The 25736-nt window shown below is 52.5% G+C and overlaps 8 protein-coding genes across 9 annotated transcripts; 6 read left to right on the top strand and 2 right to left on the bottom strand.

Moving 5' to 3' along the window:
* Nucleotides 1-1509: 1509 nt before the first annotated feature.
* On the bottom strand, nt 1510-3801 carry HMPREF1120_07768 (uncharacterized protein; the record flags this gene model as incomplete). Its single annotated transcript, XM_009161999.1, has 1 exon — nt 1510-3801. One exon carries the CDS (start codon nt 3799-3801, stop codon nt 1510-1512), a length of 2292 nt encoding a protein of 763 aa, XP_009160247.1.
* Nucleotides 3802-4458: 657 nt separating this feature from the next.
* HMPREF1120_07767 (uncharacterized protein) lies at nt 4459-6015 on the top strand. Its single transcript, XM_009161998.1, has 2 exons — nt 4459-4703; nt 4792-6015. Exons 1-2 carry the CDS (start codon nt 4701-4703, stop codon nt 5794-5796), a joined length of 1008 nt encoding a protein of 335 aa, XP_009160246.1. The 5' UTR covers nt 4459-4700; the 3' UTR covers nt 5797-6015.
* A 414-nt stretch (nt 6016-6429) lies between these two features.
* On the top strand, nt 6430-11563 carry HMPREF1120_07766 (uncharacterized protein). The gene has a single exon (XM_009161997.1). The coding sequence runs from the start codon at nt 6711-6713 to the stop codon at nt 11340-11342; it is 4632 nt and encodes a 1543-aa protein (XP_009160245.1). The 5' UTR covers nt 6430-6710; the 3' UTR covers nt 11343-11563.
* A 128-nt stretch (nt 11564-11691) lies between these two features.
* HMPREF1120_07765 (endo-1,3(4)-beta-glucanase) lies at nt 11692-14895 on the top strand. Its single transcript, XM_009161996.1, has 2 exons — nt 11692-13045; nt 13118-14895. Exons 1-2 carry the CDS (start codon nt 12929-12931, stop codon nt 14714-14716), a joined length of 1716 nt encoding a protein of 571 aa, XP_009160244.1. The 5' UTR covers nt 11692-12928; the 3' UTR covers nt 14717-14895.
* Nucleotides 14896-14941: 46 nt separating this feature from the next.
* On the top strand, nt 14942-15680 carry HMPREF1120_07764 (uncharacterized protein). Its single transcript, XM_009161995.1, has one exon. The coding sequence runs from the start codon at nt 15024-15026 to the stop codon at nt 15492-15494; it is 471 nt and encodes a 156-aa protein (XP_009160243.1). The 5' UTR covers nt 14942-15023; the 3' UTR covers nt 15495-15680.
* Nucleotides 15681-16406: 726 nt separating this feature from the next.
* Nucleotides 16407-18215, bottom strand: HMPREF1120_07763 (uncharacterized protein; the record flags this gene model as incomplete). The annotated part of the gene is made up of 1 exon (XM_009161994.1): nt 16407-18215. One exon carries the CDS (start codon nt 18213-18215, stop codon nt 16407-16409), a length of 1809 nt encoding a protein of 602 aa, XP_009160242.1.
* A 2744-nt stretch (nt 18216-20959) lies between these two features.
* HMPREF1120_07762 (uncharacterized protein) lies at nt 20960-22907 on the top strand. Its single transcript, XM_009161993.1, has 2 exons — nt 20960-21727; nt 21825-22907. The coding sequence occupies exons 1-2, from the start codon at nt 21489-21491 to the stop codon at nt 22627-22629; spliced, it is 1044 nt and encodes a 347-aa protein (XP_009160241.1). The 5' UTR covers nt 20960-21488; the 3' UTR covers nt 22630-22907.
* A 376-nt stretch (nt 22908-23283) lies between these two features.
* On the top strand, nt 23284-25488 carry HMPREF1120_07761. 2 transcript variants are annotated; one of them, XM_009161991.1, is made up of 2 exons: nt 23284-25000; nt 25227-25488. In XM_009161991.1, exons 1-2 carry the CDS (start codon nt 24498-24500, stop codon nt 25276-25278), a joined length of 555 nt encoding a protein of 184 aa, XP_009160239.1. In that variant the 5' UTR covers nt 23284-24497; the 3' UTR covers nt 25279-25488. The 2 variants fall into 2 exon arrangements, with proteins under 2 accessions (XP_009160239.1, XP_009160240.1); XM_009161992.1 differs by having other exon boundaries at nt 23284-25488.
* The last annotated feature ends 248 nt before the right edge of the window (nt 25489-25736 follow it).

Below are 25736 nucleotides of genomic sequence, written 5' to 3'. Positions count from 1 at the left end.
GTGACTGAAGTTGGGTGAAAGATGACAATGTTGCAGAAGATGGACTCGTGTAGACAAAGCTGGGATGAAGAAATGCGGACAGGACATTGGAGCTATCTACATAGGTGAACTGATTGTTAACATTAGTAGCAGCCACAATACAGATGGCACTTGTGCTCCAACCCCTGTAGGTGAAGTCCAAACCGTCGACCTACCGAAAGCAACCCCGGCGGCATGCTTGCCAGCCAACGTTAGCGAAAGCAGACAAAGGAATGTGGGCGGTGCTGGTTTCGGGAACATTGCTCCACCAGGCGCGGAATAGTACAGGCGCGGAATAGTACAACCGCCGAAATTCCTGATTCGAACCACTCACGGCCTGTGGCTGCTTTTGGGCGCCATGGTGGCTTTGCTTGGAAGGTTCTTTGTGCAAAAGATTTTCATCCAAGAGGCGTACCGTACGTACACTGTTGTCGAAAATAACAATGTTGTGGTTCCTAGTAGCTCAACGGCGGCTAGGGTACGGGGCGAGCTGTCAGGCACACGTTGTGCCAAGGGAGCCGGTGGCATTGTGGAATTCGAGGCGCAATCTTCCTGGTTCATAGTACAGTCAACTCCTGCCATAGAACCTGTCCGGCCAGTGGGAACCGCGACGAGACCAGCACCACATTGGTTAAGACTGACCACGCCATGTGGTGAGAGTTCTGCAAGCCACCGGACGCTGACAGTCTAGATCTTGGGCTAGACTAGTGACAGACGCTGAACAAGCAGCCAAGGAGAAGGTGATCTCGCCTAACATGATAAGTTGAAAGGTGTTTAGGATAAATCTGAAGTGGGTGACGGCCGGTCGATGGAACAAGTCAAGGACAAGAAGTTGATCAAACCGCCGCGCGCGCCTAAGACCCGTATTACCGAAGCAGGACTAGCTCAGTCCGCTAAGATCCAATAGTGCCTGCGCCTGGCGACTTTAAAACGACTCTAAACTGAACTCACTTCAAGTCAGGGGAACAACCATCTTGGAGTCGAACAGCAGTCAACAAGCAGAACACAATCTGCACCTGCATAGCAACCTGGAACCCTGTCAGCCTTAAGGCCGCGACGATGTTATCGAATCCTACGGCGCCATCATCAGCGTCGGTCACTGTCGAACTCCGCAGACAATGTGGACGCGTGCATGTTCAGAAGAAACCCATGGAGATCGAATGGTGCCCCTGACTCGCATATGGGTCGTAGTCGCCTCCTTTGATTGGCAATGGCTGAAATATATTCTCGGCAACCGCCGCCAAGTGGATGCTTTAAGCCCTCTTCTTGTCGGCTCAAGCCTCGAGCCAGCAGCCGGCTGTCACTAAAATGGGGTTCGAGACCAAGACCTACCCTTTTTGGGAGGTCTAGACTGCAGCGCTGAACGATGCATGGAAGCAGAGAGCGACGGGTGCATACATCGCCGGCGTATACCTGGGCAATATTGTAGGGCTGGAGATACACCAGTATAGGCACCTCCTTGGGATGCTGGTCCTCACTATCAACCATTCCTCAGCTGCGGCGGATATCCTCCCCTAGACTCAGAGAACCTAACATGTCATCCGCCTCTTGTTGCTGACCACGCCGTCTGGCTTCCTTCTCCTGCAAGCATCTGTTAAATCCCAATTGGACCCAGCCTCCTAGCCGACTGAAAAACACTCGTCCAGCAGGATGCTTTCGGACCCGGTCCAAAAGACTCGTGACCGCCTCGCGAACTCTATAATCTTCGTGCCAGAGACCCAAGCTGACGTAGAAAAGACCAGCTTCGGACATTGGAGCCAGTTCCAGCAGTTCAAGAATGCTGCGGTAGTCTGTACAGTATGCTTCCAGAGCAAGATAGATGGCCCCCGCTTCCGTAGGAGTTAGTCGCAGAGTGCGGAGTTTGGACAAGGAGTGGTACAAATCCACGTAGGGCTTAGTCGGGGCCTGCGCGAGCATGTTTGTCATGCTGACAGGCGAAATGGGAGATGCAGTATCCTGCGAATGGGCTGCAAGATCGGAAATAAAGGAATAGTAAGACCTTGTGTTCCTCCATCCCTCGATGCGGGCCGCGGAGGCTGCAAGCTCACGGATTTTCGCTTCCTCGCTGGGCCAGACATATCCGTGTCCCTTCAGGTTTTGGCTCGAGGTCTTCATCGACATGGGCCGGGGCGCCGCCGTAGAGGCCGAAGGCGGCTCGACCTTGTCCACCTCGGTCGGAGGAAGCACGGTGAGATTGCTAGCCCCATAGACCATCTCTTCAAAGGCTGCAGCAATGCGGGTAAATTTCGTGATGTATGCCCGGAATTTGGCTCGAATAATGGCCTCTCCGTGGCGTGATGCTATGCTTCGAGTGATGTCCTCCATGAAGTGCACGTCTCCCGTCGCATCGCCAGAGCCCGAATCTTTTTGGCCCAGTATGTGGCCATACTGCTGGAAATATGTGGTGCCTTCGGTCACCGGGGCGGCCTCGATGCAGGAAGAGATTTTGATCCTTCCCGACGGGAGATCGCACAACACGTCCCACCATTCAGGATGGTATGAAAAGGCCGGATTGGTGACCCCAGCAATGAACCCGGGAACCTTCAACAGTTCGTCAATCTTGGTCAGATCGGTGTAGGGGAATGCGTGGCGGGTGAACCCACGCAGCACGCCTCCTGATGCTAAGGCGCAAGCGGCAAGCACCGCCTCAGCAACCTCTCCAGAAGGTCGATTATGGCCGAGGAAAATGACTCTTTTCTGTGTCAGCATGGCATTGATGAGGACAATGATCGGGTGTGTGAAGGCCCCGGATGTTGTGAGATGAGGATGTAAGGCGAATGGTTGAGGCTGTGAAATGTGCGGATTGCCAAAGACCTGCACCAGCTTGATCAGAGAGAAGTCACCCACAGTTTCCGGGGACAGTGCGGTGGGTATCTTCACCGGGATGGCTATTCCGTTGTAGACGATCTTGGACTCGAATTCGTGCGTGTCTCGGGGAACACTGTATTTGGGTTCAGATCTTGAAGGCGAGTCTGGCGCTTGCGGAGACTTGAACAAGGCTTCATCAGCCAACCGTTGCGCAATCATCTGTTCAAACTTCTCAACGAACAGGTCTTTTGCATCACTGGCCTGCAGGATATGCCGCTCGGGCAGCGAAAGGCGTGGCATTAATGACAAGTCCATGGCGTTCAGCGCGATGTATAGATTCTCTAGCGTGTCAGGTGTAGGCGCCTTGAAATAATCTTCCAGGGCGAGCAGCAGCAGCGGTTTGTAGATATGTAGAAATGAGTGCCTGGTACAGATGGCCATGGCCTTGACCACTGCTCCTCTCTTGACACTGCTGTCTTGCTTTGTGTTGACCAGATTTAACACGTACATCAACGGAGGGCTGTCGGAGCCCGCAGCATCGCTTTCGTCGCTGCTCGTCTCGTCTTCGAATTCTTCACCCTTGAGGTTGGCTGCTTGGGCCGCCTCTCTCGCATGTCTTCTCGCCGTCCGCCGCTTGACCCTGGCCTCTTTTTCCGCTGCCTCCTCTTCACTGGACCCTGTGTCTTTGTGCAGGAAGAACATTGTCCAGTCTTGTTGCCGAACGTGAGTCTGATCGGGAAGCATCAATTCAGCTAACATGTTCTCGTCCGGACTGATTGCACCGGGGTACTGATGTTCCATAATTGGACCACGGTCTATGTCAAATGAGGCGACAAGTATATATTCCACGTGGGGTTCAGTCGAGTGCATAGGGTACTGCGACTTGAGACGCTTCGTCGGACGGTACACCGCGCCTTCGCGGACCGTCGACACTCTCTGCGAGGAGCGGTGGGAGCCCCTGGGAGAAGGAGGCATGGCCGAGCCCTGGGAGGACACTTTGTAATGTGTGGGTGCATGCGAGAAGGAGGACTTGCGGGAGCCTGAGGCGGAGGATATAGATCGCGGCCTCTCGAAGTGGCTATACCCTGTATGAGGATGATGGGCTAACGTGTCTGCCATGGCTCTTGCGCGAATGAAATCGTCTTAGTCGTATGGATTGCAAACTCGTCAAATCATATACGGCATAAGCCTAACTCGTGTAAGGCAGGAGGTTGCTGATCCTCTATATCGGGTCACAGGAGTCGTTGCATGTACTGTACCACTGTGATCTGGCGCCCATATATTACTGGAACTGGTTGCGCTCCAGTTTCTGGAGACATGACCACTGACACGTCAAGGCCAACACAGACCCAGTCCAGTAACTGTCCGTGTCTTAGATGCCATTATAGTTATTGAGATATACTTGGACTGCAGTGGGCGGCTCAACCCTGGAACCCCTGCGCAGTCCAGATTCGGAAACTTTGAAACCCCTGAGATCTTCTCCCCGCAGAAATGACACTGCAGCGCATGACATGTGATATTACTAATAAATTACCTAAGACGAATTGCTCGCCAGACCTGCCCTGTGGGGACAGACACCGCTGCCGTGCCAACGGGTTTCTTTATTTACTTCGAGCCTCCATCAACGCTTCAGCAGGTTTGTACTACTAAGCAGAAGTTACCGCGCTGCATCTCATACTGCCCTGATTCAAAACCCATAACATGTGATCGTTCCAGGTCCGACATTTCGGTTCCTTTGAGCATTCCTCTGCAAAGGACATCCTGCAACGACTTGCATAACACCGCACAGCAGCCGATACCAACATCAAGAATTCACCTCATCAATCCATCCAAATACCTGACAGATCTCCACCTCTGCTGATCAAACAGCCACTATGGTAAGTGTGGACCATAACATGGAGGCCGGGATACCTGCGTCCCTCTGATTGTGTGCCATTGTGCTAATATATCGTGACTCCCTCGCAGGCTTCCTACAAATCCACCTTCAACAACTCACCACGTTCATCACCATTTCGACGTCCTGCCTCGCCCAACTCTCCCACCATATCCGGCGGGCGACCAGCCACGCCACCAACCAACAGAAGCGGCGCCTCTCCAATGACGTCCCCATCTAAACTCAAGCATGCATACACGGTATCTGAGGAGGAGGAAGACGAGGTCGAAGAAGAGGAAGACCTCGTCTTAGTGTCCACACCATCGAAATCCAAGACTTCTTCTTCTTCTTCAGAGCCCTTATTCAAGAGAGCCCAAACGGAACCACCGCCATCATCGTCGTCGCCAACAACACAACGCAATTTACACTCCTCCTCAGGCAAGTATGATGGCATGGGCCGCAGTGGTGGTGGTCTTTTCTCCTCAACCCACGAGCCACGCAGACAAGTGTCCAACTCGGGCCTGTCTCAGAACGACAACTTATCTAAGCTACCGCCCCAACTCCTCCACAACATGAGGGAGGCATTCTCCGTGCTCGATGCAAATTCGACCGGCACCATCGACGCCGCCTCCGTGGCCGAGACTCTCCAATCTCTCGGTCTGCACGAGACCAATTTGGCGCAATTTTTCCCGGCCGGCCAGCCTCAGCAGCTGTCCCTTCCACAATATCTCAGTCAACTCGCCAATCTCCTGGCCGGCCTGTCACCGCAACAGGAATTGCTGAATGCCTTTTCGGCCTTTGACGATGACGACAGTGGCCAGATAGACGTGGCCGAGCTGCGCACCGCCCTGCTTAACACCGCTCCAGACCCTGGCGAGCGGCCTCTGACCCAGAAGGACATTGATCGTGCCATGGAGGGGTTCACTGGGAGGAGGATTCTGGGTAAAAATGTCATTGGAATCGCGGGTGTGCGGGGGCTCAACACGCCCGCTCCTAAGAGGGGTGGCGACGTATTTCGCTATAACGAGTTTGTGGCCAACTTGAATGGTGGGCCTATGACAGATGCTGCACAAGGCCAGAGTGTCCCGGCACGTTAGTGATGAGTATGGGTTATCAATGTCGATGGCGTTTTGGGGAGTTGGTCGGGGGGTACAGCCTTCTTTTTATACAATTCTGATAAGATTGCCCATGATGTACAATGTCACAGCTTCTACACAGACATCTCAACATCAAGGTCCATAGCGGACAAATTCATTGCCCGACTACTTGAATAATAAACCCTTCAAGTCTGGCAGTCATTCAGGCATAAGAATGGCTTGTAAGTGTAGATCTGTTTCACAGACGGAAACAATAGCAGAAGAGCCACAGATTGTCCAGATCATTGTACTCCAGGCTATATGAATAAGCCGCCACAGTCTGGTGGTGCTGGAGAGAAAGGGGACATCCATAAAACTTTTACTACCTTGCAGCAATAAGTCGGTCGCTCAACTCATTGACCAAATCTCACCTTTCGATTATCAGTGAAGCAGCAGACGAGATCAAGGACAGTCCGGCTTTGCTACCTTACATTGTATGTTGACAAACGAAGGCACTACGATGTACATTCCGTCAAATGCTGAACCGTAGGCTATACGGTGATACTTACCTGGTTGATGGTGCAGTTCACGTGCCACGCATCCCGCTCCGCGTTGCAAGTGATGCTCGTTTAACGTTCAACGTGGACTCAAATGGTCCGAACTCGCTCAGACTGCGCCATAGAGAGGCGGTAATAAGTGACACTCGCCAAACCTTGAAGGCTACAATAACAACAGACGCTATTCCAATCTACAGCTCCATCGTGTAGTACTGGTCCCACCGAGTACCACCACTGATACGCTCACCACACTCGTTGCCGCAATCTCCTGCGTACACACAACAACCGGCCCGGGGAAAGAGGAGGCCAATACACTACGATCTCTTGAAGCAGGGGATCTGCATCGGCTCAATGCAATGATCTCGCAAATACCTCTCCATGAACTCGACCCTAGATGAGGGCGAGAACTTGCTTCGCAACGGCGACGAGGCTGAGCAGAGCAGCCATTTCGTCCCGAACAGCGCCGACCATACGGACAACGATGCGCCAGAGATTGAGCCCTCAACACATAATGAGTTGAACCCAACGCCTGGCCGGGCGCCGGTGCAACAGTCCGGCGAAGAGCTCGATGATGAAACTCACGGGTCTGGAAATGAGTCGGATGTGCCGGGGGTTACAGGAGCAGATGTCGTCGTTCCGTCCAGTCCTAGCGACAATGTCCTTGCCATCGACGAGCCGCCTTCGACTCCGGATGGTGTTTTGTCTGTGCAAGGCTCCGCGCCTTCATCACCGAGGAGTGAGACTCCCTCTCTCCGTAGTCCAGCCCGGAGAGGAAGTCCATCTAATGCCCATCGGCCCTTTGACGCCCGATTCCAGTCTCGTCTGTCCAGCGCCCAGTTCTCGCCTCTGCGATCGAGCTCCCCAGCGTTCTTGGGCGCCCATTCTCGTCACTCCTCCGTCGCCAGTTTTGGACTGCATACTCCCTCCGAGCCTGATGAATCCACCAATCCCTGGGATGTGATGAGATGGAGCAAGTTCAAGAGAATCACAGGACAAGCTTTCTCCGAGATTGGACGGAGGAACTTTGGAAGTCCGACTTGTTTGGCGGTTGCTGACCAGCTAGTCATTGGGACATCCAAAGGGCTTGTACTTGTGTTCGATCACCATCAAAACCACAAGGCGATCATCGGGAGCGGCACGAAGGCTGCGGAGAGCGGAGCAGTATCATCTCTTGCAATATCCGCCGATCATACTACCATTGCAGTTGGTCATGCTACTGGACATATTTTCACCTGGGAAATGGCCAAGCCCTCCAGGCCCTTTCTGCATATCCAGCCGATCGATGTCTCCCAAGCACAAGCTCGGCGCGCCGATGGGCATATAACCGGGAGTGCGGTGGTTCATATCGGCTTTCTCGGCTATCGCCATACCGCACTTGTGTCGGCCGACGACAAAGGCCTGGCGTTTTCCCATCTAGCCACGCGTGGAATGGGTGCAGTTGGCCGCGTGGTCCGTACATCTCGGATCCTAGGACGATACCCCGAAGTGGTGTCACGAGCATCCAAGCCTCTGAAGAAAAGTTCAGTCCTCGCTTTTTCCCCCTTGCCGCTGGGAAACATCGAGCAGAGGACTGATGGGCTCGGGCTTGTGGCGATGCTTACTCCGTACCTTCTGGTTATTGTCTCCACGACGCCAGTGGCCCAGACACAGCACAAAGCTGCCCGCCCCAAAGAGGTCGCCGCGCACAGTGCCATGACTGCGGCTCTTGCTTGGTTTCCCGCGATCAAATTGAAGACGCAAGGTTCCGAGGTCCTCAAGACGAAGCTTGTTTACGCTTGGTCGAACATTCTCACTGTCCTCGAAGTTCATGAAGCTCCGACGGAAGACGAGGCCGACAAGGACAAGCCTCCCGAACTACAATTTCTCGCAAGGAGCCGTTATGAAGCGGACGAAGCCATTGTTGCTGTTCAATGGCTAAACAGATCAATAATGGCAGTTCTCACGATCACCCAACAACTACTCATCATCGAGGACCTCACCATGCGCGTGACAGATGCTTTCGACCTGCTCGGAAAGAACATATACCATGCGGATCTCTATTCGCAACAGTTGAGGGCCATCATCGAGAATCTTGACGAAGAAGACGCGTCGATGCATGGTGTAGTAGCCGATGCGTTCCACATGAGCTTTCGCGCATACAAGGGGCGGCTCTTTCTCTTGGGATTCAATGACGTCTGGACTGGCGCCTTGACTAACTGGGCCGACCGTCTTTTGGCGTTGATAAACATCGGTGACTTTATTGGTGCCATACGGCTGGCAACCAAGTACTACCAAGGCGAAGGGGAAAAGGCGACTATCGGGCTCCCGGAGGACGATAAACTCCGCTCGGCCCTCGTTCGAGAAAAGCTCGTCGAAATGATGACAGCTTCGCTGAGATATGCATTTGGGAAGAACCAGCAAGCAGGGAATGAGCTTATCGAGAAACCACAGATGATTGAACTCGCGGACGCTTGTATCAAGGCGTGCCTTGTAATGGAGGATCAGGATTTCTTGTTTGAGGAAGTCTTTGCATGGTACGAAGATCATGACCATGGGCCCTTGTTTGTGGATGTTCTCGAACCGTACATCCTGGATCAACGAATTGTCTCCATTCCTCCTCCAGCATTGAAGACGTTGATCAACCACTTCATAATGACACATACTCCATCCTCGCTGGAAGAGATCATATGTATGCTCGACACCTCCACCATGGATATCGACCAAGTCACCACACTGTGCAAAAAGTACAATCTCTACGATGCCTACATCTACGTGTGGACCATGGCATTACGCGACTTTGTCACTCCGTTGGAGCTGCTACTTGATCTTGCCACTGCTGAAAGGCCCGAAACGGAGCGGTCTACCGCCGTTGTGGATGGATCCAGGACTGCGGAGAAGATCTTTCCATATATCTCCTATATTCTAACTAGTCGGGTATATCCAACGGGCGCATTCATGGACGAGGGGGAATCCGTTCAAGCAAAGAGCCAGATCTACGATTTCTTCTTCTCCGGGACGGATGAGTTGAGAGGTCCAACACGAGCAACAGCAGGCTCTTTCGAAAATCTCAATCGGATATTGCATTTTGATGCCACAAACTTCATTGCGGCGATGAACGAAGCGTTCGAAGACAGCTTCCTGAATACAGCTGATGACGATGCACTCGACAGTTCTGGTCCAACGCGCACCTATACCCGCCAATACATTGTCCGAATACTGCTGGAGGTCATGTCCTCAGGATTCGATGCGGACGACACCATCTACCTCGACATGTTCATCGCACGGAACTTGGCCAAATACCCCCAATATCTGATACTTTCTGGTACCGTTCTTCAAGAAATTTTCCAGAGGCTATGCCAATACCCAGATGATGACATGCGCGATGACGCCCAGCTCAGTCTGGAGTACCTGTTGTCAACGTACCAGCCACCAAATCTGCTTGACCTTGTTCCGCTATTGCGAAACGCCAAGTTCTACCGTGTCCTCAAGTCTGTGTTCAAGCAAGAATCTCGATATCCCGACCTGATTCGTACATACTTTCTCGACGATGAAGACCGAGACGGTGTCTTTGCCACCATTATCGATTGTCTACGGCCAGGCCTGCCATCAGCCGAGCAACAGCGGGCCGAAATCAGGAAAACCGTAGAGGATCACGCCATGGATTTGATCAAACTCGATATTCACAGGACGGCGGCCACCATTGACCAAGCTGCACCCGATATGCATCCCAAGTTTATCCAGGTGCTAAGTGATGATCCATTCGGTCAATATGAATATCTTCATGAGCTCCTGGAACCTGAAGATCACTATCGGCCGAGGGGTCATTACAATAACGAGATGTCAGAGCTGTATGTACGACTGATGTGCGAGTTCAATCCGTCTCGTGTCAACGAATTTGTCGACAACGTCAAGGAAGGTGACATAAGGCTTGGAGAAGTACTGCCAACCATCGAAGAGCGCGGAATCATTGACGCCGTGGTCATCCTCCAAGCTCGACAAGGGCAGGTGAAAGAAGCCATGGACCGGCTGGTGAGGCACCTATCGTTTCTAGGATCTACCCTAAAATCTATCGCCACAGACTATTGTGATGGGTCGGACAATGAATCCATCCGACACCCTGGACAGGACGTCCTTGAAGCGGTGGACAAATATGCACGGGTTGGGATATGGCTGTGTCAAGGACAGATGAAGAACATCTCCAAAGCGAATCCTGTTTCCAAGTCTCCCAGACGAGGCAACAACAACTCTGCTCTAACCTTCCAGGAGACACTATGGCTGGAACTGATTCTGTCAGTGGTATCCATTGCTCGCGATAATTCGATTGAGAAGGCTGCACTCAAGGATGAGGAAGGGAATGAGTTCCGGAATGAGCTCAGCAAATCTCTACGAACCACCATCCAACATGTGTTCAGCTCGTTGTTGGCCAGCACCACATCGATACGGGAGGTTAATGGAGGACATGATATGATGTTCCTACGCATCTTGCGTGCATTTCTTGCCCAGGCCGCCGAAGCGAGCCCGTCATTGGCCGAGTTACGAAGTGTAATCGGCTCCATCTTTTCGGCATATGCTTATGAAGAGTCGCTGCTGTCTTTGTCGAATTCTATGCTGGACAAAGATGTATTTGTGCATCTTCATGAAGCCACGGCTCTCCGAGTACGGGGTTGGAGACCTAGAGGTCAGGTGTGTGAGGTCTGCCGACGTCGCGCATGGGGACCGGGGTTGGGCTTAAGGGTATGGGAAGAATGGCAGAAGAGGGAAGAGGCCCGGCTTGGCCGTCGCAGACGTCTACTACAGCGGCAAGACAGTTTTGAACAGGAAGACAGCGGGACCCGAAGCAAGGGTAAAGCGGCTGTCGTAGTCGGTGAGCACGACGGTGACCCATCTGACGGAGAAGGCTCCGCACAGCTGGCGGAGAGCCAAGGATCGATCGTGGTCTTTTCATGCCGACATCTGTACCATCAGAAATGTTTACGGAGCGGACAAGTCGAGCAAGGTGGTGCACCGTTGGTGTGTCCGGCGTGTGTATAGCAAAGTAGAAAGCCTGGAGAACTGACAGAATTTTCCTCGCACTGCCACATATATATTATTATGTACAAGGTGAACGAGCAGATCCAGAACCGGCACGTCTGAGACCTTGACGTGGATGTTGTGCAGTAGTAGCAGTCCAGGAATGTAGGACTGTGGGCATGTCTTTCTTGTTCTCGTGCTAATACAATGTATGTTCTGATCTGAGACGGCTTGGAAGCCCCTAGCCTCGCACGTGACGTGCCGGTTTCCGCGTTGTGATTGGGTGCCCAACAGCTCTGGTAGACGCGCCTCGAACCCCCTTTTTTGTGGCTCAAGTCAATGCTTCCAAGACCTCCGTCTCCAACCCCTTCTTTTTTCGGTGTCCCACTGCCACCGCCTCTCCAGCTCCAGTCCACTGTTTCAACCTATCACAACCTAAAATGTCTAGACTTCACAACAACAGCACGCGCTCCCTTCGCGTTTCACGTCTGCGGGATGTCATGCAGAGACCAGCGCCTGGCACCATCGTTTCACGCGAGTTGATCACGCTATCTTTTATTCAGTTCTGCGGTTTTTACTTGTCCATTTTTGAAAAGGCCCGCCCCGAGCACCTCCGTCCGCAGGAATAGTGCTCGGCCCCGTCAAGGCTCATCCTTCGTCAAGCGAGGAGCCAGCCAAGGGCGGATGGCGGTTTGTACAGTAGGGCCTCAAGGAGCTTGGATGATAGAGGATAAACAGGGTTACCCGATCAAAGGAGGCTTTACTATTCTTGGAGTGGGAGTGCGAATCAAAGGGCTACTTGCTACTCCTTGGTTCCCGGTCTCAAGAATGGAGCCATGAATGGCAAAAAGTCCAGCAAGGAAGGGAAGCATTCCATTCCTTTCCCGCCACCCTCCTATGGCGCAGCAGCAGAGAACATGCCAACTTGCGAGACTTGCTCCTGTCTCTTCTGCACGTCATGCTGCTTATGACAGTTTGTACTGTCAGTCAGGAAGCCAAAAGGCCTTAGGCCAAGCCTTGGGACCAAATTCACACTTTATCGGGTTGACAGACATTCTTCAGAGCGCGTCAAGAGCGGAGTGAATGGTTACCTGCAAGGCTAACAAGTGTGGTTCTCTTCTCGCGTCGTGGCCATGATGGGACACGACCCCGGTCAGTCAGCCGCCCAGATCCGATCTGGGCCCCTCTCCTCCCTTGACTTCACCCCTTTCCAGGTACCCAGTAGTGGTACCCAGTACCTTACAGCCCATATACACTGTACATATACCATGCAATGGACTGTGGTGGTGGTCTTTTTGTTCCCTCTGGTTCAGGTTTCCGAATCCATCTCTCGATCCAACTTCCGACTCGTCGTCTCTCATTAGGTGTTGTTGCTCTGGTCGATTTCAAGTACTGGCTACTTGAAGATTGATACCATACCCCCACCAGCATATCTTTGCGTCCACTCCTTTCTTGTCTGCTTGCAGCCGGTATCTGAATACCTCGTCGCTCCTTTTCTTGGTTGAACCAGATCACACATTCATTTTTTTTCTGCTGCACTGCATTGATACCAACGACGACGACCGCGTCGACTCCAAACACAAAAGATCAGAAACAGAAACAGAAACATGTTGGCTTCTACGATCTTGACACTCGCAGGGCTAGTGTCCCTCAGCACAGCTGGTTATGTGCTGGAAGATGACTATACCAATGGCGACTTTTTTTCCATGTTCAACTTCTTTACCGTAGGTCTCAGCCTCTCTGATGCCATGACAGATTGATTCGTTGCGCACATCAACGACTAACCAGCGAAACAGGACACCGACCCAACCAACGGCTACGTGACATACGTTGATCAAAGCACAGCGCAGAGTGGCGGGCTGATCAGCACGGGCAACGGGTCCATCTACATGGGCGTCGACCACACGAACGTGGCAAGCGGATCCGGGCGATCGAGCGTGCGACTTACTAGTAAAAAGTCGTACACGCATGGCCTGATCATCTTGGACCTCGCCCACATGCCCGGCGGCGTATGCGGGACATGGCCGGCCTTCTGGACCGTGGGCCCCAACTGGCCGGAAGCCGGAGAAATCGACATCATCGAAGGCGTGAACATGCAATTGGGCAACAGCATGGCATTGCACACAGGGTCCGGATGCAGTATTGTCAACAACGGCTTGTTTTCAGGCATGGTGGCAACTCCCAACTGCGACGTGAATGCGGCGGGCCAACCGACCAACGCGGGTTGTGCGATTTTGAACCTCAACCACGGCAGTTTCGGCAACGCATTCAACCAAGGCCAGGGAGGCGTCTACGCGACCGAGTGGACCAGCTCCGGAATCAATATCTGGTTCTTCCCCCGCGGCGCCATCCCAAGCGATATCACTTCAGGCTCCCCCGACCCAGCGAACTGGGGCCACCCGGTCGCCGGATTTGGGTCCAGTGGATGCGACATTGACGATTTCTTCAGTAATCACCAGATCGTCTTTGACACCACCTTCTGCGGCGACTGGGCCGGTAATGTCTGGTCCGTCGACCCGATCTGCGGCGCAAAGGCCCCGACGTGTCAGAAATACGTGCAGAATAACCCGTCTGCGTTTGCCGATGCCTACTGGTCTGTGAATTCGCTGCGCGTGTACCAGGGTTCATCGAGTGGATCTGGAACCGGAAATAATGGCACGTTTACCGCTTCTGGGATCTCTCAATCGGCGTCAGCTACCGCGGGAGGCATCCCTGGTGCCAAGTCTTCGGGCGTTTGGCCGCCCAGCGTTGTTCCACCGTTCTTGTCGTCTGCGTCCGCTACCGCTACCGTCAGTGCTGATGCAGGCGGGATCCCTACCACGGGGTTCAGCCGTGGTGGAAACGGTCGCCCTACCAAGACTTGGGGCTGGGGCGCCAAATTTGCTGATGCCGACACCGTCGCTGCCACCGCTACACCGGTGCCATCATCGTCGGACGAATCGGCGACCAGCATTGCTGACGCCGGAGCCGCTGTCGTTACTGTCTCTGCGGACGGAAGTGTGTCTGAATCGGACACCAGTGGTAATGGTGGTTCTGACAATGGCGATGATGGATCAATAGTCACCGAATACGTCACAGTCACGGCATTGACATTTGAAGACTTTCCGAAACAGAAACAGAGGAAACGTGGTGCATCGGCTACTGTTCTGGCTGGTGTTGCCAACAACGAGGCCGCCGTGGATGAACCTATCAACTCTTCTCCGGACGCAGCGTCGTCGAGTGGAAGTGAAGAAGGAATTTCTGTCGATCTCAAAGCCAGACACCGGGATCAGAATGTCAACGCCAAAGCACATCTGACCAAGCATAAACGGGCGGTCGGGGCGGCTCATGGACATGTACATCGCCATTTGTTCAAGCATGGTGTTGGCGGCGGGGCTTTTGGAGGCAATGAATGAAAGTTGAACGATATGAAATAAAAGAGTTGAACTGTTCAGCGATGGGATTCGATTATGATTTTGACATGTGAAATGAATATGCATTTGCAAGCCAATGATACGCAATTTGAGCGGAATGAATTGAATTGAATTGAATTGAATCGAATCGAATTGAAATCAAATGAATCTTTCAGAATCAGGTCCTTAATATTGTTAATGATATGATCATGTAAGATGGTCGAGTATTGATGATTGCCAGTGCCATTGTCACTGCTACTGTGAGACACCACGTCTTGCGAGGCAGGAAGGAGAATGGTTTAGAGGTTGAATGCAGTGGTGTGGCTTCGATACACAAGGGTTTGGTTTCGATCAATCCAGTCGACCACGCAACCGACGAAAGGACGGGTTGAACCCACCCGTGATTGTTTGGCGGACTGGTGACTGGACGGAACTGTTTGATGCCCACTCACTCCTACTGTTCAAGTTGACCCGGTTCGACATATGTTCAGCCCGTCTCGTCCATGTCCATGACGAGGCAAGGCAAGACAAGGCGATCCGGATCCAATCCATTCGATGCCGTACCTGCCACGGAGGGAGAAGAGAAGAGAAAGGGAGAAAGACCGTTCGTCCGAACAGAACAAGAACAAGGCGCCCCCTCACCATACAAGAACGACGTGAAACGGAAGAGGACGGGAAGGGACGGGCACCAGTTCAGATCAGAACAGTTCATCCCATCCCATCCCATCCCATCTCGTCACTTGTCGTCTTATATGAAACGAACGGGGTGGCCATATTTTGAGATGGGTTACGGGAGCTGGTCTTCTCGTCAGAAGTGTGTGTCGGAGCGCTCGTGGGAGTTAAGGTACCAGGAGATGAATGAATATGAAGTTCATGTACGGTACCATATGTCGTCTATCAATCTATCAATCTACCTCCTTGCAAAGTATGGTAAAAAGGAGCAAAGTCCGATACGATGGGAAAATGCTACTACTACTAGTATCCCATATCTCGCTTCTCTTTCTACTATGTTCGTTACCTAAGCATGCATATGCATCTAAGTTATGTGTGATACGGTAAATAGCCAGGCTCTATCTCTGGGACCTTAAGATATATAACAAAGTCAACCGCTGGCACTCTCGAAAACGGGATGGACCGGTACAATACATACATCAAACATGCAGTCCGTGTTCCGTTTTCGGTCGAAGGTGTCTACGAGTAAACGGACCTGTTGGCTGATTTGATGATTTCTTCTTCTCATTTTCGGACTACCTCAGCATTATAGATAGACCATATCACACCGCACTTAGACTCTTCTCTGGCTCGGCTGCGTGCCGGAAGTGATGTCTTCATTCCTCTGTTCTCCTCTCAACTTTTCTTAGCTTTGTCTCTCTCCCTACCAACTCCCACGGGATGCGACATCTTAGTCAAACTCTCAGTGGAGACAATCCTCTTCCAATTTGCTCCTACCACATGCAGTGGGCAATGGCTTTTTAGGGGTATCATTTCGAAATCACCTTCCCACCCATAGGCGCCGCCGACACCAAGACATGCATGCATCGGTGTTGATTAGGTATAAAACCAAAAACCATCCGGACCAAAAGCAGTCCGGATTCCAAACATCATCACAGGTCATGAAAACAAACAGAAAACAAGCGAGCGAAACGACTGACGCTTAATAGCTGGTAAATGCTTCCTCTTCCTCCCCATCCCATCACCAACGTTCATGGGTTGCATGTTGGTCCCCAAAAGGAGATCCGCTGCCATTACCAAAATTGTGCTGGGAGGCGTAGTAGTTCAAGGATGCGACTCCAGCACTGCTGCCTCCTCGACTGCCGCCAATGTCCGGGCCAAAATCAAACCGTTCAAACTCGTTCAAGCTGCTGACATCCGACTTGGCCTCGATGTCTTCGTAATCGTCCGGTTCGGACACGAGGCTGGTCCGGTTGGATCGCCAAAATGTCTGCGCTGAAGCAGGTGTATGATTTTGAACATGAGCCCCGAATTGTTCGCTAGTCCCACGGCTGTAGTGAGATGCGTCGTCCTTGTCGTCCTTTAGACTGTATCGAGGTATCAACTGCGAGCGTGTGGCGGGCGGTGGCAGCTTAGGTGATGGACTAGGTTCTGCAGGAGTAGAGGTCAAGTGAGTGGAATTGGCGAGTCGTGCTATTCTCACATTCTCCTCCGTCAGCACGTTTCCTTGTGGACTGGCCGAGCTCGGTGTCTGGAGTGCATTGCCGGCTGAAAGCTGTGTCGTATAAATTGCTGGCGGCGGTCCTTTCTTGCCGCTGGGTCCTCCTTTAGTTTTATTGGGCGCGTCTTTGACAATCGGAGAGTACTGAGAAATGGACGATGCTCCGTTGTAAGCTCCAGGAGGGGGCGCTGCGAGTCGGGGAGGGGCTTGCGCCCGCGCACTGTGGTTCATGGTAGGAGAGGGGTCACGGAAACGGAATGCTGACCCTGCTAGGCCGGCTCCAGCATTGCCTGGCAGACCTTGGGGTGATCTTGCTGGGCTGATTCGTGGCGGTGCAGGGCTCGGGCCGCCTCGTGGCACAGGACTTGGAGCTATCCTCGGCCTCTCACCAGGTCCAGTTCTTAACGGCGGCGGTCCCCGTACAGATGGTAAACTGTCGCTTCGATCTCGGAATTGCCCAGGACCTCGCATCGGTGGTTCTGGGCCAGGTTTCCCTGATGTAGGTACAGGGCCACTGAAATTCCTGTACTGGCGAGGTTCAGAAGGACTGGCTCGGGATCTGGATTCGGCAAAAGGTGGATTATATGGAATGGGCGTGGTTTCACGTGGTGTTAGCGGTCGAGCAACTCCAATATGTGCCGACGGCCACTCCGACGTAGCATGTGGAGGTGATTGTGAGGATGTTGGAGGCAGTTCTTTCTGATTGACCGCCGGTGATTTCTTTCCAAACGTTTGCTTGAGCTCTGACGAAGTGGATCTGCCGCTGTTCGACCGACTGCTGAGCTTCTCTCCTTTTCCAGTCATGACAAACTCCGGCTGACTCGCCAGCTCTCTCCTGTGCCGTCGACGCATAAAGAACCAGAAAGCACCTAATGACGCCAACAACACAACGACAAGTGGAACGACAATCGCAGGTACGAGGGTGGCGATATTAGATGAGGATTTGGCCGCGGCCGCGCTCGTTGTAGCTGAAGACGAGGCATTGGAGGTACTCGATTGGGACGTGGACGATACAGCAGCGGCCGAGGTGAGGGATGCATATTCGGAGGAATCGGTGATGGTTCTGACTTTTTCGGTAGTAATGGTCTCAAGAGTGTTTAAGCTCGTCACCGACTGGACCAGAGTTTGGGTCTCTGTAATAGTTGTGAGCCCCGAGGGGGCCGAAGCGGTCACGATTTCGGCGGTTGAAGATGGATTAGGTCTGATATCGGAGGGAGCTATGGACTGTGGGAGCGTTGCCGTCGGGTTCCCAATGCTGGCGGGTAGACCGGTGATCCCATCTGCGCCCTGAGGCGCCCGTTTGTGTAGTCCATACCCGTGCCGCAACATTCTGCCTGTTCGCCCTGCTGGACGAGAGGACGTAAAGAGGCTCGAGTCGAGTTGATGTTAGGATACAGGAACGCGTCTGTTAGACCTCAAGTCGGATGAGGTAGACGCAATTGAGACGACAGCGACAGCAACCGTAGCTCCTTGGGGCGGGACTCCGTCAAATTGTGGCATGGGCGGCCTCGGTGGTAGACGGAGAGATCATCGGGGCAGAGAGCACTAGCGGGAGGCCACCAGGACGGAGGGAAATTGGATACGAGGGTATAACCACAGTAAATGTTCAAGCAACGATTGAAGACTGCAGAACTTTTGACAACGTGACAATTGATGGTTTCTTTCTCTACCACCGGTGTCCAGCACCAGACAAGAGGCAAGAATAGCAAAAAAGACAGTGACGTCCTGGCAAGCCCGATACAGCCCGTTCGGGAGTGGAGGAAGAAATGTTCGATGGCGGGAAGAGAATCCTGGGCTCGTGAGAGGCTCATCAAGGCGCGTCGAGGGTCGCACAGGAAGGGAGATGGAGGTGTTTCGGATCGCCAAAAAGGGGAAAACGCTGGTGCTGGTCAAACATCAGCCTGGCGGGAAAACTGGGGGCTTCCGTGCACCATCTTTGCCCGGCAGGGTCCATCCAAGGCTGATCCGTCATCTTGATGCTGGTCATTTGGACCATGGTGCCAGCCAAAGTGCTTTTCTCAGGGAGCTAGCAGGATATATCATCAAACAACCCTGGCCGGAGGTAGAGGCTGACTGCAATCCGTCTACCGCATTGCCTAGTGGCTCGCATGACGCGGAGTTCGGATGGTGTGACCGTCAGCTTTGTGGAGTAAAGGTCTGACGATCAGGTCGTGGCACAGACAACTCAGGCGACGCAGTTCGGGGTGGACAAAGCGCGAACAGCATGAAGTGGGCGGTGGATGAGGTGGCTGGTGGAACGCGCCGCGGTGGAAGAAGCAGAAAAAGGGGTTGAAAGTCAAAGTGGGCGCCACGCGAAAGGACAGACGTGGTTGGTGTCTGGCCAATCAGCTGGAACAGAACATATTAGGTAAGCACTTATATAAGAAAGTCAAAACCATGTTAAGTAATTCCTTACTCATCACCCTCCATCAACCACACTTTCTTGCAATCATGTCAACCTCGCCGTCAAACGTCTGTTTCTACTTCGCTCTGAATACGGTACCTGATGATCTTCACCGATGGATATGTAGTTATCTTGTTTGACAGTATCTACGTTGACGTTGACGGATAATGCGTCATGATTCCTGTGCGTATGTTGTATGTATCTGTATGATTCGCCCTTTGCCCTCTGCACAATCTCACAGAAACACCTGACTTGTTCTGGCTGTGCCTAGTCGGGTGTGGCTGGCAGCTGCAGTACCGTAGGTGGATAGCATTATACGGGATGCTCACTTACTCAATCGCCGATGGCCATCCATTGCCCTTATGCAAAAAGGCTGGGCATTACTGACAAAAGACACTCGCTGATCCCTTACCAGTCACGGTCCGTCGAAAGCGCATCCCACGCAATAACGAGACTTCTGCGATTACGTGGAGCAATCCGACCAATATAAGTTCAGGCTGATCCGGATGGTCAGACTGTGTTCTCTTGGTCGGTGGCAACTGTTCTTCTCTCAAACAGGAGACTGACAATGGTCTGACTAGATCGAAGAGGGAAGAGAAGACTGGGGAACCGGTGGGCAGTGATTGCCAATGACCATGCTATCAAGTCGTGCCAGCTTGCACGGCCAGAATATTCGTTTGAATATGAACCACCGGGGACCACGGCGCCCTTCTGAGTGGAGTGGCTGCCATGTTGTACCCGTGGTTGACACTAGCAGCCAAAGTTGCGTCGCATGTTCGTTTGTTTACAGCGATATAGGGCTGACATCGCTCCTTTGTGCCAGCTGAAAGCAGCTCTAGGTACTGTCCAGAATTTTCTTGGACCATTGGCAGTGAAATTCCGCGGTTTTTGTTTCTTAGCAATGACAATCGAACTCGCCATCGTGCAACTGGGATCAGGACCGATCCAGTGGAGGGGAAACGGAGAAAAGGTCCTGGCTTATAGGCGCACTTGAACCAAAGTCGTCCTGCTCGTTGCAACATTTGGACTTTGCCTGATCCAGCGTAGACAAAATCGAGGAGTATTTGGTCCAGGTGTACCATATCATCCTGCCTCTTCCAGATGATAACGCATCCTCTTGAGAGGCGACAAATCCCCAAACTGCTTCGCTAAGGATGTTTGGACCAGGACGCTCGCCGACGCGAGTTGGAACAGAGAAACAATTGCCACGCGACATATATGCGCACAGAGAACCCCCCTTTCCGATCAGAAACAATGCAGGCGCTTACTGAACTGACATACATTTTCTTTCGGAGCGGACGCTGCTGCCATTCTTGCGGTCAGGCTGTTGCTCTAACGGCATCAAGCCGCTCGCGGAGGTAATGTAGCGACTAGGAGGTGGGATGGTCTTTAGAGGATCGTAGCCGCTAGAGTGCAATGAGCGAGGTGACGATCAGTAACCCTGAAGTTGGCGCATAGACACTGGCTGCCATTAGACCTCGACTCGGACTTGGTGTGGAAGGACGACTCATAGTCAAGAGTCTTCACAAAACATAGCTGCAGGTCGGACGGCGCTGGATAGAGCTGGATGGTGATGGTGGTGATGGATGCTGGGGCGGATGCGGAAAATGCCTGCGATTCAAGTTCCCTGCTGCCAGTGGCTGCAGCTTGTCAACATCAACTTCAAGTTCAACTCGAACACATCACAATTCACTTCTAGGCCAGCCAATCTTTTGTTCGACGGGCATGTGCACCGCTGTTTTGGACCCTTGACAAGGGACTGTTAGCGGCATGGTGCTTGTTCCTGTATCACCATCTCGATTGGCTTCGCCATTCGGGCCTCACCACCCTCATTCGTCCTCGTCGACTCTGTAAGCGCCCGCTACAAGTGAGCACAGCACCACGGCAGATCGCCCGTTGCAATCTCACCGAAGGAGCATCGCACCATGGCTTGCTCCGATCAGGTTGGTTCTTAGGAGAGGACTTTGCTCCGTCTCTCCTCTTGTACTCTCATGCGTTGTGGCTTCAGCCTCAAGTCAGGCAATCAGTTGGCAGTCCCGTCTGCAAGTCAAGGCGTTGTTATTGCTGCGCAGCCATATCCAGACTAAATATGCTACAATCCCCCGACTGAGCGAACGCCGTCGTTGGGCCAAAGATACCTTCTGACCTGAGAGTCGTTCGATACTACCGCAGACTTGGTTGCAGACCAACCGACCAACATGTTCTTCCTGTCTCGACGCTGGAGGCCAAACAAGTGGCCTTTCTACGGTCTTCTCCTGCTCGAGCTCCCTTTGACGGTTGCTCTCCTAGCACTCTTCGGTATCGCTGCGCCCAATCTATATCGGACAAAACTGTGGCAAGATGGCGCAGATAATGGTTTCAATTCGAGTCCGACAACGGGCCTATATGCCGCAGCCAACTATCGACCGTACACGACTCCCAAAGTCTGGTCACAATTGTAAGCCTTTGGCAGAATCATTTTCTCATTTGACATGTCATCAATTGGGAAGCAGACGAAGGTCTTCATGCTAACCAAGGTTGTGATCAATCCACAGTATAACAAACTACAATGTGGTCATTGCCGTCCTCTCCATGTTCATCATGCTTGTCAAGTCCATCATGTACATGCTCCATGTCTTCCCACCGGTTCTGTCGACCCTGGTCCACGCGATCCTCATCGCTCTCTACACGGTTTCCGTTTACTACCAGGCGAGCAGCGACACGACAGACCCGAAACACCCTCAGCGCGGTGCGCCGTGGTACATTACAAAATCCTGCAGTGTGGCGCACGATAAAAGCCTGGTTGGGTACTGCCAGCAAGCCAAAGCGAGCTTTGCATGCACCTGCGCCATGCAGGGTGTCTTTGTCGTCTACTTTGGCTTCGCGGTCTGGTCTTGTTTCCCAACCAAGTTACACAAGGCTGAATATGCCGAAGAGCAACGCCTGAAGGCTGGGAAGAGGTTCGCGTTTGAGAGGTTGGGAGACTACGATCCCGAAAGCGGTCGCATCATCGTGCGTAGGCCTCAACCCGACACCCCAGGTTTCCAACCAGATGGTGTGACCCCAATCACACCGCGTACCAAGACGTTTAATATCCTTGGAGGCATCAAGGACGTGCCTCGACGGAACCCCTTCAATACGCCCAAAACCACCGCCACAACCAAGGCTCCTTCATTTGCTTTACGCAGTCCAGAGCTACCCAGAAGCCCCATGTCTCCAGGTTTTATTGAGCGCGCAGGCGTCGGCTCCGGTGATGTGCGGACAAGCAAGACTGCGGAAGAGAAACGGGGTGTTGAGGCTTCAAACCCAGCCTCGCCTCAGCTATTTTTTCCTCCTCCCCCGAAGATTGCGAAAAAGTAGAAATGGAGCTCGAGGAAGCAGTTGGATCATGTTGCGTTGGTCAATGAATACCGTGTCATTCCTCTGGCTGGGGTGTCTGTGGTTGGAGAACATACAACAATCTCTTGGTCATCCTACAATTCCATCACCTAGGTGTCCATATCTACCACGTAGGTTTAGTAATATAGATACGAAATAGCTCGGTCGCAAGATAGCATTTTTGGGCCACATTTTCGTCTTCGAAATGTTCTATTTAGCTCAACAGCCAAGGTTACCTGGATAAGATAGACTTGTCAAACGTCACATGAACGGATCATCCCGTGTAGAGGGATTTGGCACAGTGTGTGTTCCTTGTTGTAGTAGCCAGGAATAGGCTGCCGCTTCAAGATATCTGGGTTCTGTCCATCTCCCAGAGACACGCACCTGCAACCGAAGGGCGAGTCAGGTGGACCCGAGCCTAGAACCCGGGGTCGGAGAATTGCACCCTTTCTGGGTCAGAGTGGCCTCTTTCAGGGATCGTGGAGGAGGTTGGTAGAGATATACCGCGCAATTTTTTTGAGGACCAACAGCAGGTCGTTAACGCGCAAAGGCCGCAGTAGTAGCAAGCTCAAGATGCCAGTGGGTTCCAGGTCGGGATGCTGTGTAAGGTATCTTACTAATTAATCAAGGTTTCTAGCGCGGTACCCCGAATACGAGGCTTGTAATGTCAAATCTTTTTGTCCTTGTGATTCAGCAATGTCTGCTCTCATCCAGAGCAGAGTATACTGTACCCCACGACAGTGCATGAGGACTTCGAAGAGCGTGGAATCAAAGATCTGCGCATGCTCGAGAGAGAACCATAGACCTGGACCGTCAAGTCAAACAGGACGAAATCACACAGTCAACAGCAGCCCAGCTCTACCCCAGCCTTGCCCAGTCACAGAAACACAACGTAAGCTGCTGTCAAGACGCAAATAGCCGCGTAACGCCAACCAGTCAAAATTACGATATCTCACCACTTTTTTTCCAACGTCCTCCACCGACCTTGGAACGTGCCACGCTTTCCCACGCTCGCTCGCACCGTCTGCGCTCGTGATGAGGTGATTCCTAGCCTCTTCACGGTCATGCGCCCACAGTCGCGCCGGGTTGGTACACTGCAGCTTCAGCACAGGTCTCGATCTGCAGAGCTCTGAAGCCGAGGTCATGTCTGCTGGCGCCCCAAGCCACGACTGAGTTGAGCTATTTGGCGTCGGCGTCTTCCGGCAATCAGCAGTGGCAGTTCACAGCACAGGCCGCTGATTGAGCAGTCGCAAGTCTGCTTCTGGAACGGCCGTTCCATACAAACCAAGCCTCTTTCGCATGTGGTTTGTATCTGTATCCCTGGTTCTGGTCATGCGATCGGTCAGTCGGTCGTCTTGGCCCGCGGGACATTCAGGCCCGAGTGATGAAAGCGAGCTTTCAAGCACGAGCACAAGCCGGGGGAGATCTCTCAAGTGGGTTCCTCCAGAGCTACAGCTTTAGCTGCCAGTGCGGTAGCTCGAACCGCGTGGAGAGGATGGATCCCTCTCGGGCAGCTGTTTGAGTTAATAAGGTAATGGCTATATATCATGGGTGGACTACCATACCAGCCCTTCTCTTTTCCCACTCGTTCTTCCAAATTAACAGACATCAAACAAATCGACTACTCTGCTACCTACCAATCCTAGCCACTATCCCACTCGGCCCATACACCGACAGTACAACCCCAACATCCCGTCACCTCAAGTCAAAGCCTACATCTACCCGCCAACCTTTCTACTATATCTTCCTGCGCTGCTCCTATCGAATCAAACTACAATAGCTACGCAACGCGACTTCTATCAACCACTTGATAAATTCCCAAACCAAAGGACAAAGACACCGCAATCGCAATGGCATTTGCATACTACTACGACCTCCCACCCCCATTGGTCGACCACCTCCACGAGCGCCGGCACCAACACGAAACCGTGCTCCAGGCGCTGGCGCGACGACACCCGCGGCCCGAAGAGCACCCGAACCAACCAGACGTGGACTACCGCGACGCAGTCAAAGAGTACCTAGTCGAGGTTGAAGTCCCAGGAATCAAAAAGCCCAACGAAGTCACCGTCTCCTGGACGGGTCCTCGGTCGCTTCTGATCACCGGCAACACCGCCAGGCCGGATTATGGAACCGCAGGAAACACGGACGTGGAAGAAGAAAAGGAAAACCCCCACACGGACGGCGTGCATCTGCTGGTCGGCGAGAGGAGAATCGGCCCGTTCAGACGATACATCAATTTCCCCACCGATGTCGAGAACGTCAGCGTCACTCTCGAGGCTGGCTTGTTGAAGATCCGCGCGCCCAAGAAGGGATACACTGAGGCTGCGCAGACTAAGGTGGATGTCAAGCATGAGTGAGTTTGCCTTGTTAATTTTGGGTTCTATATCATTATTGTCGAATCAATCAATCTATCAATCAATCAATCAATCGAAATCATTTACTCGAAATCCAAATTCTGTTCCCGTGTTTTCGTTTTTTTTTTTTTTGTTTCTTTTGTTGTGTCTCCCTTTTGGTGATCGATGTCCAATAAAAAAAGAGAGAGAAACGATCAAGTACTAATTCCATATGTAATCTTTAAGGGACCACAAAAAACATACGTTGCCTACTCTTCCCATTAGCGGCGCTCTCTGAGTGATGCCTTGCTTGAGGCTGGTTTGGATGCCCGAGAGAAGAAGACTACTACTTGTTTCGTCTCAATTGTTGGTCCAATGTGATGTTGACGGGAGCCACTTGACGCTTACTATATGGGCAAGAGGATCATGATGGCTCCCTCCAAACGGAGAAGTAATTAAGTTAGGATCAATAGAACTCGAACTCGAACATTGAAACTAGCAAGGAGCATTGCATTGCAGTCAAAGGCTGCTCTCGTCTCATCTGCTATCCTCGTCGTTGTTCTTTTGGCAGCTACCATCTTCAGCGGTGCCTTCTTCATGATTGGCCCTGGGGTTGCTTTCGTCAGCATCTTCAATGTTGTCACCACGAGCACCACCCTCATCATCATGGCTTCCATCACCATCTTCATGTTGTCACCACCACAACCACCCCGTCATCTTCAGCGTGATCACCACGAGCACCACCCTCATCATCAT

This window comes from Exophiala dermatitidis (assembly GCF_000230625.1).
Source record: "Exophiala dermatitidis NIH/UT8656 unplaced genomic scaffold supercont1.6, whole genome shotgun sequence".
Classification (NCBI taxonomy): Eukaryota; Fungi; Ascomycota; class Eurotiomycetes; order Chaetothyriales; family Herpotrichiellaceae; genus Exophiala; species Exophiala dermatitidis.
This window is presented reverse-complemented; position numbering and strand designations above follow the sequence as displayed.